This window comes from Ochotona curzoniae, unplaced genomic scaffold (assembly GCF_017591425.1).
Source record: "Ochotona curzoniae isolate NIBS_2020 unplaced genomic scaffold, NIBS_Ocur_1.0 patch79, whole genome shotgun sequence".
Lineage (NCBI taxonomy): Eukaryota > Metazoa > Chordata > Mammalia > Lagomorpha > Ochotonidae > Ochotona > Ochotona curzoniae.
Genome location: NW_024467060.1, coordinates 460,530 through 474,601, shown reverse-complemented (window position 1 = coordinate 474,601; position 14,072 = coordinate 460,530). Strand labels below are relative to the sequence as shown.

The window sequence follows — 14,072 nt, the reverse complement described above, 5'->3', positions numbered from 1 at the left end:
TAATGCATCAGGAGTCGTGTAGCCATTTTGAATGAATTATTCATGTGATGTGCACATTATAGATTTCCATGTTAGCTGTAAAAGTGAGGAGTTTTCATTACTTATGCTCATTGACCATAAACATTAATTTTCCCTATCAAATCCCATTATATAAAATATAATAAAGGATATACTTACATGGTGATGGTATAAATCATTTGTTCTTTATTTAGGGCTTACTAAAACTACTAGAGGGCACAATAGTCAATGTTCCAGAAAAGAATTCCCGAAAGCTGCGTGGAGAAACAGTACAAGTTGATACAACAAACATCCTGTTTGTTGCATCTGGCGCTTTCAATGGTTTAGACAGAATTATCAGCAGGAGGAAAAATGAAAAGGTAAGTTTTCCTGAGGAGTTTCTAGAGGAACTGATAGCATTTAAAGTTAAAATATGTACTTGGTTTTTAACCTGTCTGTCGGTTATAAGGGATTTTTAGAAATTGGATTTTCTTAGCTTTTAAAATTTATGACTAGCACATTGAAGATTCCTAAATATCATCTCTATTGAGCATTTTGTTTTTTAATTTTTACTCACTTTTTTGAAAGGCAGAGTGCCATAGGAGATTTTCCAAACTCCTATTCCTCTCCCAAAGGGCCATAATGGCTGAAATGAGGAGTCCAGAATTCCTCCCAGGTCTCCCATGTGGATTGCAGTGACCCAAGAACATGAGCAGTCTTCTGGTGCCTTTCAAGGTACATTAGCAGGGAGCTGGATTGGAAGCTAAGAGCAGGCAGTTGAACCTGACTCCAGTATGGAATACCAGTGTTACAAGTGGCAGTCCAGCCTGTTGTACCAAAGTGCCATCTACCTCTATTGTTTATAAAATCTAAATAATTCTAACTTACAGGTTAATGTGTATAGCTCTTAATGGTAATTATAATAGAGTGCTTAATAGCGACTTAAGAGATTTGTTGATAATTATTTAAAATGCTTATTGTATAGGTACTACTCTAGTTTATAATATTGCAAAATTAGCTTTAGTTACAAAAGGCTACGATATACATTTTCTTAAATTTTTTTAAAGACCTATTTTTTCTTATTGGAATGTGAGATATACAGAGAGGAGAAGAAACAGAGAGGAAGATCTCCCATCTGATGATTCACTCCCTAAGCAGATAGAAGACTCTCCATATATACAACTCCAGCTTTCAAATAAAAAATTTAAATGAAAAAATTTATTATTTGAGAGTTGGTTATTTAATAAAGATTAGGTTCTCAGTTATGAAAACAGACAGATCTGAATTCAAATCCTGGGTTTAGGGCAGACATTGTGGTGCAGAGTGTGTCACTGCCAATGACAGTGGTATCCCTTAGGAGTGCTGGTTCAAGTCCCAGCTGTTCCACTTGCAGTGCAGCTCCCTGCTTAATACACCTGGGAAAACAGTGAAAGATGGCTCAAGTGCTTGGGCCCCTGCTACTCACTTGAGTGACCTTGATGGAGTTCCATTCCAGGCTGTTTGCTTTGGTTTGGCCCAACCCTGGCCATTGTGACCATTTGGGTATTAAACCAGCAGATGGGATCTAACTACCTCTATCTCTTTCTCCCTCCCCCTTTTTCTCTCCCTTTTCCTGGCTCTCCCTCTTTGTAACACCACTTTTCAATTAATAAATCTCTAAAGAAAAAAAATTTGTCAGCTTCAACATTTATAGTAACAAGACCTTGGACAAGTTATTTATTTGGTCTGTTTTTCCTTTGTGTGAATGATAATAGAACCTTCCTTGTAGAATTGTTGCAAAGATCATGTGAGATAGGCATCTTGATCCATATTAATAATATGTATAATTTCTTTGACAGTATCTTGGATTTGGAACACCATCTAACCTAGGAAAAGGCAGAAGAGCTGCAGCTGCTGCAGACCTTGCTAATCGAAGTGGGGAGTCAAATACTCACCAAGACATTGAAGAAAAAGACCGGCTCTTACGACATGTGGAAGCCAGGGATCTCATTGAATTTGGCATGATTCCTGAGTTTGTGGGACGCTTGCCTGTGGTGGTTCCTTTACACAGCCTAGATGAGAAAACACTTGTACAAATACTAACCGAGCCACGGAATGCTGTTATCCCTCAGTATCAGGCTCTATTCAGCATGGATAAGGTCAGATTTTAATTTTTCATCAATCTGATTTTCTTGCTATTGAAATTCTGTACAAACTGTTGCAGCAGATTAAAAATAAATCCTGCTCATCTGTGATAATCAGCCTATTCCTTACTGAATGTTGAATCTAAAAATGAAGGAAGATACATTGCTACATTAGATCTGTCATAGTTGGCCTCCTTTAAAAAAAATTAAAATCATCATTGTCGAATAAATCTCAAGGATATAGAAAGAAATGTCTTCAAGTCAGACACGTGGGATTGTTCTTTTGTCCTTGATATAATGAATATATTCTAAATTACATTACTGTATAAACTTTCATAGGAGCTTTTCTCAGAAATCTAGGGAAGAACTTGAATTTGACTTGAAGATATCATGGGGTCCGGCATTGTGGTAAAAGCTGCTATCTGCAACGTTAGCATCTGATATGGGTTCTTATTTGTGTCCCAGCTGCTCCACTTTAATTCAGGTCCCTGGTAGTGTGCCTGTGAAAAGCAGTGAAGGTCAGGCCATGTGTTAGGACCTCTGCTACCCACATGGGAGACCCTGATGAAGCTCCTGGCCTTGGCCTGCCTAAACCCTGTCGGGTACAGAGACGTCTGGGAAGTAAACCAGTGGATGAAAATCTCTTTCTGTGTGTGTTTCTGTAATTCTGACTTCTCAGTAAGTGAAGTCTTCAAAAAATATGTATTGTGAGGCCAGCATTGTGATGCTTGGGTTGTTGGACTGCTGCTTATGACATCATTATCCACTATCAGAGCATAAGTTTGAGTCCCAGCTGCTCTGATTTCCATCCAGCTTCCTGGTGATGGGAAGGCAGGGGAGATGGCAGCCCAAGAGCTTGAGCCCCTGACAACATGTGGAAGATAGGGTGGAGTTTCTGGCTGTGGCTGGGCCCAGACCTGGCTATTGCAGCCATGGGAGTAGTGAATCAGCAGATGGAAAATGTTTGTCTCTCTTCTCTCTGATTCTCTTACAAATAACTTAATAAGGAAAAATAAACACCATAATCATGAGCTTTTCAAAGACCTCACACATACCTTTGTTATATAAAGTTTTACTTTGTTTTTAAAGTTTTACTTTGTTCTGAAAGGCAAAATGACAGGCAGAGAGAGATCTTGCATCTGCTTGTTCACTCCCCAAATGGCCTTAATGGCTGGGGTTAGCAACTGTATCCATGTTTCCCAACTGGCTGGCAGGAACCAAGCAGGCCATCTGCTGCTTTCCCAGGCACGCTAGAGAGTAGTTGGGTTAGAAGCAGTGGCTAAGACATGCTTTGACACAGAATGGATTTTTGAACTCTCTGAAAATAGCAGTCTCTTTTTGACTAACTCAAAGTTAAGCCCTTTTGTCATTTTTGCCTTTGATCCATGTTTGGATCAATTGTTTTCTACTCTGCTCCCAAGTGGATCGTATTTTCATTGAGCTCATTGCCCACCAAATATGTTTTTAAATATTTATTTTACTAGTTGGGCTAATAGTTTTACTCGCTTGCTTCAGATTCTTCAGTGGCCCCGTAGTCTGCGGTGCTTCCTTAGCACCATGTGCATTCAATGGTCTATAAATGTTAGAAGGGCCTGGTGCAAAAGCCTAGTGGCTAGAATCCTCACCTTGCACACACTGGGATCCCATATGGATGCTGATTCGTGTCCCAGCTGCTCCACTTTCCATCCAGCTCCCTGCTTGTAGCCTGAGAAAGCAGTAGAGAATTGTTCAAGGTCTTGGGACCCTGCACCCACATGGGAGACCCTGCGGAAGCTCTTGGCTCCTGGTTTCGGATCAGCTCAGCTCAGCCATTGTAGCCACATGTAGCTTCTGACTTTGAATTAATTTAGTTAACCTTCTGGAACTTGGCTATCTGTGAAGTAAGGGCTTTAGTTTCGTTTGGTTCTAAAATACTGTGATTCTAAGATTAACAAAAGTGGCAGGTAGTGACAGTTAATAGAACAAATGCTGTGTAATTAGGAAATGTTACAATAATTATTTAAATTCTGATTTATCTTTCATGTGTTTTTAGTGTGAACTCAATGTTACTGAGGATGCTTTGAAAGCCATAGCCAGATTGGCACTAGAACGAAAAACAGGTGCACGAGGCCTTCGGTCCATAATGGTAAGTCAAGTTATGCTACAAAAAAGATAGTTTCTCCCGGAGTCCAGCTCCAGCCAAGTTCGGAGCTCGGGAAGGGTGCATGGAGTCGGCGATAAAGAAAGACACAGACACTGTCACTTCATGCGCTCTCGCTGCAGCTCAAGAAGAAGCTGTCCTTTTTATTTACTCAGACACATTGCAAGCCTCTACACAAACAACTAATTGTTCTATTTTTACTTCAAGACTAAGGGGGCATGTACAGACATTTGGTCATTCCGTCTGCACTTCAGGGCTAAGCAGGTGACCCTAAAGATCATTCTGCAAAATACTGTCTCATTATTCTTCAAAGCAAGCCATTATTCATTCTTCAGTAGTAGCCATGGAGCGACAGCCAGGACTCTAAGGCCAAGGCACATGTGATTACCTGTTAATCAGTATTACATTCCTACCACATTTCTATTTCTACAATTTACCCATTATTTAAAGGAAAAATAGGTTACAAGGGAAAAAACATAAAATCCAAGACAGAAGTTTCAAATATTAAATCCCCCTACAACTATAGGCTCTACAACCCCATAAACAATAAAACAATAAGAGCATATTTCCTTAATAAAAGCATCCTTAATTCCTCTAGCTAAAAATTATAAAAGCAGCTAAAACAATTACATTTTCTATGCTCCAAAAAAATTGCAAAGACAGACTAGCCTTTGAGATAACAATAACTATATTTATTGCCATAGCAGTTTCAGCTCTCACTCCCATCATTTGCATTAATATTTAGGATATATATCAAGCCCTTTCCCAGAAGGTGTGCTACATGTCTGGGCCAGATTCTGAGGCAATGGCAAAATTACACAATAAGGTATCCAGAAATGGCATGGGCTTAATTGTGCTCCTGTGTGTAAATTGTCAAAGGCCCACTCACCAAGACATTATCAGTGACATTAACTCTCAAGCTCACATCGGTTACAAAAACTGTCTCACAGGGGCAAACAACAATGCCTCAATAGATTACAGAATTCTTAGTCAGGTGCTTGAGTGTCCATGCAACCAAGGGGTGAAACAGCATCAAGGTGGTCAGAGAGACTTCCGCCAGGCCTTGCCTAACAGCTGGAAGCTCCCCTGGGCCCTGCCAAACAGGGAGCTGTTCTCTTCACACCTTCGTGTCATCCACACCTACTGCACAGACCCCAGCAGTTTCTTGGTCTGAGTTTTGAGAGTATTAAACTTAACCTATTTTTCTTTTGGGAATATATCTAGAAGATTGAGTTTTTCTGTAATAAAAACAGCCGCGAAAGACTCAGTGGTCCGGAATGTATTTTGCTTTCTTTGCTTTTTCCTTTTTCCAAAAGAAACTAAGATGGTCAGAATAAAGCACATGTATATATTATGATTAATGAACAAAGGATTGTGGAAAGGAGAATTTCAGGACATTCTGCATGGGTCTTTTTTAATAAGCCCACAATCATTTTTTAAGCCTATTGAACATTTTTTTCACTTGTTTGTAAGATGTAGATACCATGACATTTTATCCTCAATTTCTTGATGATGGTATGAACTTATTTCTTGTTACAGATCCTAACAACACCCACTCTAATCCCTAGAGTTCTCTCACCTGCCCTCCATGTCTGGCTATATAATGGGCTACTATTTTGTTACATGTTTGCAAGAAAGCACCTATAGCTTTTAAAGATTTCACTGTTAACTCTCACTTCTCTCATCTCAGTAAGACTTGATTAGAACAGTGCCTTTGTCACAGATAAACCTGGAATTATACCCTCTGATAGAGGTCTGGACTTAAGTGTTAAAGACAGATTTATAACCATGAGATTACAAGAGTGGGTGATACAGTTCACATTTTTTAGGGAATTTAATATGCTCGCTCGACTCCCTTCCTTTGGAAGGAATATAATTTAGCCCTTAACTGTAGGTAAAGCTGGGTTCCTATAGTAAATAACTTTTATTTCTGCTACAACATTTGAGAAAAATGCTCATTTGAAGTCGCAGTTTCAAATTGAAGAGTTTAGTAGAGATGATTTAAGGTTGAACTATTTTCAAAGTAAAAATTACCAGTTGACTGTCTCTCTCCATCACGTAATGCCAGATAGGCTTCTGAGTAACAGCTGCATGTCCCTAAATAGGCAGAACTGCAGACAAGTAGCCCTGCCTTAGAGAATGAAAAAATTAAACTAGAAGCTGCTTTAACATAAAGAATATGAAAGCTTCTATGGTGACTTTAACATTGAATTTTGATGTATCATAGACATGCAATTGTATTTCTTCAGTGAGCAATATTCAATGTTTAGCTTATAGAATTTTGTATGCAATTGATCTGTTTTCCATGTGGTTTATTATTTTTTATCTCTCTAGGAAAAACTGTTACTAGAACCGATGTTTGAAGTCCCTAATTCTGATATTGTCTGTGTGGAAGTTGACAAAGAAGTAGTAGAAGGAAAAAAGGAACCAGGATACATTCGGTAAAGTGTATTTTCAAACCAGAACAGATCAAAAATTTAAGATTCTTATTGGTCCTTTGTGTTGTGATTTATTGTTCTTTCATATAGAATAACAGTGCTTATATTGATAAGAAAAGCAGTACTCGGATTTTCTGTAGAAGTTTTCAGTTTATAAAATATTATTTTTGAGTCTTTTAGAGATTTATTTTTTATTTACTTGAAATGCATAGTTACAGAGAAAAAAGGAAAGAGACAGAGAAAGGAGAATCTTTCATCCACTTTTTCATACCCCAATTTGCCATATTGGCCATGACTATGCCAAACCAAAGCAGTAGCCTGTAGCTTCTTCGCAGTTGGTAGGGCTCACGCACTTGAGCCATCTCTGCTGCTTTCCTGAACATGTTAGCAGAGAGCTGGACTGGAAGTGGAGCAGTAGGGACTCAAACCAGCTCCCACATGGGATGCTGCATTGCAGGTGGAGGCTTAACATGGAGTTATCATGATGCTGGCTCCTCATTTTGAAAGTTGATATAATTAACAAATGACCTTTTTTTCATATCTTTCTTAAGACCAAATTTTTTTTTCCATTTTTTAATTATATTTTTGACAATCATTACATAGTTAATTAGGGTAAAAACGTTCAAGGGTTACAGGAAAAGTGGGTAAGACTATCATTTCCACATTGTTTGCTTCACATCTCTGGGGTAAAGGGAGAGATAATGAGAGAAGCCCCACCCAGTTTCCCACCCACCCCAGGTCCCTGATGTGGGACATGCTCTGAGATACTTGCTCAAGTGGTTGTGATAGTTCACCAGTTATTAATTGCTGCCAGTCTTGCCATTCACGATGAGGTTGTTGAAGAATCCACTGATTGACATAGTCCATCATAGAGTCTCCGTTTGCCCAGTTTTTCACTGCCAACATATGGCTGAGGTGGTTGATTGACTTGTTCTGTCCTCTGTCTTTTCATGGTTAGGGTTCTGAGTCTGGCAGTTTGATTGAGGAGCTCCCCAAAGAGACTTTGTCTGAGATGTTCCTAGACCAGATTCCTGTATGTACTAGAAGTATAGGGCCTGGCACAGTCCATTGCCCCGATCAGCTGATGGATGGAACTGCTGGGTCAGCTCCGTTTCCAGCGCTGTCCTCCACGTGAACCGTTGGGTGTTGCAGTCCATCCTGGTTCTGCCCAGGACACACTTGGCCCTCACATAAACCAGTGGGAGCTGCAGCCCCGTCGGAGCAACCCAAAATAACCCCCACTAGGCTCGCCCCCTATCCTAGTTTGCCAGTATGTGCAGCAAACTAGTTCAGTCTGTCTCACATCCCATTCAGCTCTCATACATAATACCAAAATTTTTGTTTCATAATGTTTCTTCTCAGTAGTAACACCAGTTAACAGATTTGATCCACTGCTTGACATTCCCTGCTTTGTTTATGTCGGGGGCCAGCTGCCTTAAGTGCTGGATAAATACCTATGAGCTGTGTGCTCTGCAGGGACACTGCGCTCAGAGGGGGAAAGCAGCCAGTGTGTGAGGGGTGGAGCTTGTTTGAATTCCAGTACATCTGCCTTAACACAAGTAGACAAGGAGCTGAATTTGTCTTGTAAGCTATAGTGTATTGATCTCTAAATTATTCAGCATTTCTTTTCAGTGCTCAGCAAAGGTTAGTCTTCCAGTAAACTCAGTCACCAAGTATGTTAGTTTTACGGTTTAAGTTGATTGGTTTTGAACAACCTTAATTATTTTTCAATTTTTTAGTCATTTTTTTCCATGATATTTTTGTACAGACTTAGTTATTTAGCAGCAGTTTTTTATTTTTATTGTTTAATGGTATTGGTAGGTCATTTTAAATGAATTATGGTGGCTTATGTGTTAATTTTGACTAATTTGAAATAGTTTTGGTCAGAGGTAGTCAGTTTATTTACCATACACATATGCTTAAATGTAAGTTTTCACCTCTAAGTAACCAAAATGTTAAAAGTATTCTTGATGTTTTTTGATTTTGCAGATTTTTTTTTAAGCTAGGGAAACTAATCTATTTTGGGAATAACTCCTCTAATTTTTATCTCTGAAAAACAAACAGACATGGCTTTGTGTTGTAGGGCTCCAACAAAAGAATCCCCTGAAGAGGAGTACGACTCTGGAGTTGAAGAGGAAGGATGGCCTCGCCAAGCAGATGCTGCCAATAGCTAAACCGTCAGACCCTCCTGTATATCCAGCTCTTCCTTCCGTTGTTTAGGGCCGTAACTGTTTCTGCAGTCTGACATTAAAGGCATTGGATCTGTCTTGGATATCATACATGGTCAGAAGCCTTTAGGATAAGAATCAGATCATGTATATTATAGTAACATCACATTGATTTATACAGAGAACATTACGTGGACTCTAATAACACAGTGTTTAGAGATAAAATGTACATTATTTTGGTTCCATTTTTTAAAAAATATGCTTCAACAAAATTCTTTGGAGTTCTTTGAAGCAATGCAGGTATTGCAATAACTATGGATTTTACAATAATGATACTCTACAAATGGAAAAATAAATTCTTTAAAATTAAATATTGGCATACTATTCTTTAGTGTTACCTTTTTCTACTCACATTTACCTCCAGAAAATACAAGAATTTTAGTCATCATAAAGGTCAGATGTTTCCAAATAGTTAAAAATTTCATGGAAAAACACCCTAAGAAGCTATATTTCAGTGATTTTAGCTATAATCTTAGTCTAAACTGCTAATGCATGACACTTACTTCCCAGCTGGCACTTTTTAAAAGGTCATTTTGTTTTTGATCATTTGCCATCTTTGCTCCATATTAGCACTGTAGGTGAGTGGACAAACTGAAACCTGGCTTACATCTTCAGTAAAGAACGACCCATCTAATTCTGTCAATCACAGTGACAGCCAGGTGCTCAGCTAAATGAGTGAGTGTTCTGTTGTACACTCGGGTTTTGTTGTTGTTGTTGTTGTTTGTGGGCTTTTTGTTTTTGTCTAGGTGGGGGTAGGGTGCAGGGCTGGTTTAACTTAATAGAACGTTGACGTCTTTGTTTTGCTATCAGTCAGTGTGAATGTGCTCACACTAAGCAGAAGTTACTAACTTTCATTACTTAGCAAAACTAAAAATGAGAGGGAGATTTTTGAATTTAAAAACATATCACTTAATTCCATAAATATTAATATATTTTAGTATCTTTTAAGCTTTTTTTCTACTATAATGATGCAAGCTTCTGCATTATTCATTCACTTGAATCTCATTTGATACTGTTCAAGTCAGCACACCCTTAAATACTTGTTTTCATGTTTCAGGAGTTCTGAGTTTTCCTTTTTTCTTTATGAGCCTTAAACTATGAATTGACTGTAAATCCTATTGATAAGATATTGCATTTTCTATAATGTAATAAAAGGGATGTGAGGTGCCTGTTTATGGTTGGAAAAACCAGAATTGCATTTTTGTAAGTGTTTAAGCCTGTCGGGTGTAGACTGGAATAGAAAACAGGAGTCCTTAGTGATGGTTCCAGATTCTTCTCAGGAAGTCTTTCAGGTGATAACTTTGCCCGCTCTCTTCTCATACAGCATCATTTTCCTTTTTGTAGAGTGGAAGTTGGGAGTAGTTTTTAAGTATATAACGGTGATTTTCCAGAAATGGGCTGGGAGACGTTTAGTCACAGCTGCTTACACTGAGTTTTGAAAGTTGTTGATCAAGCATAATCAATGTTTTTAACCCAAACACAGCTAAATATAATTACAGTTTGTATTTTGGAACTTAATGTTTTGGCATTTCAATAAAACAAAAGGACGAAATGAAAGCCCAAGTGGTGGTATGTCCATACTCTATAGCAGTGCAGGGGTACTTTCCATTGACTACAAGTACAGTCTGGACAGCGCCGTTTTTAAAAGAGCAGGAATGACAAGTGCGTTGCTTCATTCTGCAAATTGGCTAATCCGTGGCTGTCCGGTATCCCTCTGGTCAGTTCTCATTGTAGCTTTGCACGAAGTTTCAGTGAAGATTACATTGAAAATTGGTGAAAATCCTTGCTCCAGTCTTTAACAAGCCCTGCACGGAACCGGCACTCTGCTTTTCAAGCTTACTGCCCTTGGAGGTTAGGCAAGCACAAACCTCAGTGATTTGTACTAGTGGAGGTGAGATAGGTGCCCGGTGTGATGGCACAGAAGATCGTAGCCATGCTGGGTCTGGAAGAACAAGCAGGAAGTTACCAGAGAAGGATAATGAGTATTTAAAAGTTCAGAGATAGGAAACAGCAACTAGAAAGGCTTAAAAAAGAAATAGGAGACAGCTATGACTTCTGTTACTATGTCCCCTCCCCTCTGCATCTAGCTGAAGACCACTTAGCTCTTGTGTTTGACAAACTGTCAGATGGGATTTTTCACCTCCCTCTATAAATCTGCCTGCAGTATATCATCCAGTCTGCCTAGATAAAACTAAAGGGTCCGTCTAACCAAAGCTCAGTCACCATGTATGTGCCTGAGTTCCTCATTCCTTCTGATTTCTTTAGGCCTTTAGCTTTTTTGTTATTGTCTCTACTTACATTATCCTTCCTCCTGGTTCATTCTCAGAGACATCTATTCACTGCCTTTTATTTCCTGTCCTGTATCGAATTGTCAGATTTTTATTCATTTTGTTTGCCTTTCCAGCTACACCTTAATTTCCACTGGTGTGAAGACCAATCCTGTTTTGTTAACGATAACAACACTTAAAAAAAAAAAAAAGAAAAACACTTACTGTGGTGCTTTTTAAAGTTGCTGGCTTATAATTTTTTTTAAAGATTTATTTATTTTTATCAGAAAGTAAGATATACAGAGAGAAGGAGATACAGAAAGATCTTCCATCTACTGGTTCGCTCCCCAAGTGGCCACAGTGGTTAGAGCTGAGAGCTTCTTCCAGGTCTCCCACGCAGGTGCAGGGTCCCAAGGCTTTGGGCCGTCCTGTACTGCTTTCCCAGGCCACAAGCAGGGAGCTGGATGGGAAGTGGAGCAGCAGGATATGACCTGGTGCCCATATGGGATCCCGACACATGTAAGGCGGGGAACTTTAGCCAAGGCCCAGCTTATAAATGATTAAACACAGGATAATTTATATGCCAGTGTAGATTTTACATTTTTATAGAAGCATTGGGACATTATTAAAAGTTGGTTGCAGCCACTGGGGAGGGAATGATTACATGGGCAATTTTATTAACTTGAGGGACAGATACACAGAAGTTCCATCTGGTGGTTCACTCCTCAAATGCCTGCAATGGTCAATGTTGACCTGAACCAAAGTTAGGAACTCAATCTAGGTCTTTCCATGTCAGTCACAGGAATCCAGCTCACCCACCGCCTCCCAGGCAGGGAGTACATAAGCAGGGAAGTAGAATTGGAAGTGGAGCCATGATTCAATCCCAACTATTCAGATATGGAACATTGGCATCCTTACTGACGGCTAAACAAAACACCTGCCCCTGGATGTACATTTTAGATTGTTGGGAAAACAAGCCCTGCAGAAAATTAACGGAAGGAAACACGACTGAACATTTATCCAGTACTTCTTGATTTCATCAGTTTCCTCTTTTTCAAATCAGTTTTCATCAGTAAACAAGTCCACACCCCTGCCACAGCAGAACTAAAAATTGATCTTACTTTTTCCAGTTTTTTTCTCTTTGTCTCTCTCTCTCTCTGCCTCCCTCCCTTGCTTCTTTCCTTCCTTCCATTTATTTTTATTGGAAAGGCAGATTTACAGAGAGAAGGAGAAACAGAGATAGATCTTGCATCCGCTGGTTCAAGTGGCTACAACCACCGGAGCTGAACCAATTTGAGGCCAGGAGCCTTTTCTGGGTCTCCCACATGGGAGCAGGGTCCTCCCAAGGCATTGGGCCATCTAGCAGGGAACTGGATTGCAGTGGAGCAGCTGGGACACAAACTGGTGCCCATATGGGATCCCAGCACATGCAAGGCAAGGATTTAGCCACTGGGCCACCACACTGGGCCCTCCAGTTCATTTAAAATCTTTGATTCAGAGATGGAAGCTGTTGGGATGTCTGTTCAGCTTAGAGACAGAGACAACTCCCATTCATTTTCTCCCCAAATGCCTGCAGAGGCCAGGGCTGAGCTGGGATTAGAGTGGAGGCTAGGACATTCAAGTCTCCTACATGCATGGCGGGATCCCAGTTACTTGAGCCATCACTGCTGCCTCTCGGGATCTGCATTAGTAGCACACTGTCAGGAGCCAGGGCCTGTATCCAACCCAGTCACTGATGTGTAACACAGGTACCTTGTCCGCTATTTTAACCACTAGGCCAAATGCACAGTCCCAGTTGGTCTTCTAGTTAAGAAACTTTATGCTTGCTTACAAACTTGATTCTAAAGTCTATATGGAAACAAACAAGAAAAATGATAATTCACACTCAGATTGTGCTGCTGCTTCTGTTTTTATGTATATATATATATTTTTTTCTTTTTTTATGAATTACATTGTAATATATGACAGAGTTTTATAGGTACTGGGATTCTCCCCACCCTTCCCCTAGCCCTCCCCCCATGGTGGATTCCTCCACCTTGCTGCATTGCCACAGTTCAAGTTCAGTTGAGATTCTTTCATTGCAAGCATATACCAAGCATAGAGCCCAGCATCTTATTGTCCAGATAAGTTCAGTGGCTTGTTGAGGAGACCTTCTCTGGTCTGAAGGTAGAGCCAGCCAAGTATCATCCCGATTAATTAAAAGCCCCAACATAACATCAGCAACAATTTATAATGTTATGGAATTAATTGACATAGTATTGAGTAACCAATATGTTAACAAAAAAATGCAAGTTCTTAACCACATCCTGTGACTACTTTATTGACATTTCAATTTTAGTTTATATACAACCGGGTTCTATACATCTTAAAATTGCTGGATCAGGACTAGAGCAGCTGGTAGATGAACCTGCACCCGCGTGGGAGACCCGGAAGAAGCTCCTGGCTTCGGATCAGCATAGCATCGGCCGTTGCGCGCTCACTTGGGGAGTGAATCATCAGACGGAAGATCTTCCTCTCTGTCTCTCCTCTCTGTATAATCTGCCTTTCCAATAAAAAAATAATAAAAATAAATCTTTATTAAAAAAACACATGTATGTAACAGTGTAGAAGTGAACAGGGAAAACAATGGAAAATAAATCCAAATAAATTGAATAATACAGTGGTCTTTCAAGTTAGGAAAAGGTATACTATTCAACGGAACTGTTGACTGGCTAATCATTTGAAAAATACAGTTAAACCTTGCAAAGTAAGCCAGCCACTTAAGTCTTGAGAGAGCCTTGGCAAATGGAGTCAAGCTCTGGTTCTTATGATATGACCCAAAAAGCCGTTGCCCCTGAAGGTAAGCAGCTGCTCCCTTTTTAAAAATTTAGTGCACTACA

At 39.7% G+C, this 14,072-nt stretch overlaps 1 protein-coding gene across 2 annotated transcripts in view; it reads left to right on the top strand.

The window, feature by feature from the left end:
• The window catches only part of LOC121168226 (ATP-dependent Clp protease ATP-binding subunit clpX-like, mitochondrial), a 34,215-nt gene extending 24,929 nt beyond the window's left edge, over positions 1 to 9,286 (top strand). For both annotated transcript variants that reach the window (XM_040998131.1, XM_040998130.1), the window contains 5 exons: positions 213 to 377; positions 1,836 to 2,135; positions 4,153 to 4,245; positions 6,595 to 6,701; positions 8,782 to 9,286. In XM_040998131.1, the coding sequence (XP_040854065.1) occupies positions 213 to 377; positions 1,836 to 2,135; positions 4,153 to 4,245; positions 6,595 to 6,701; positions 8,782 to 8,872 (756 nt within the window). In that variant the 3' untranslated portion in view covers positions 8,873 to 9,286. The remainder of the gene's footprint in view (positions 1 to 212; positions 378 to 1,835; positions 2,136 to 4,152; positions 4,246 to 6,594; positions 6,702 to 8,781) is intronic.
• Positions 9,287 to 14,072: the final 4,786 nt, after the last annotated feature.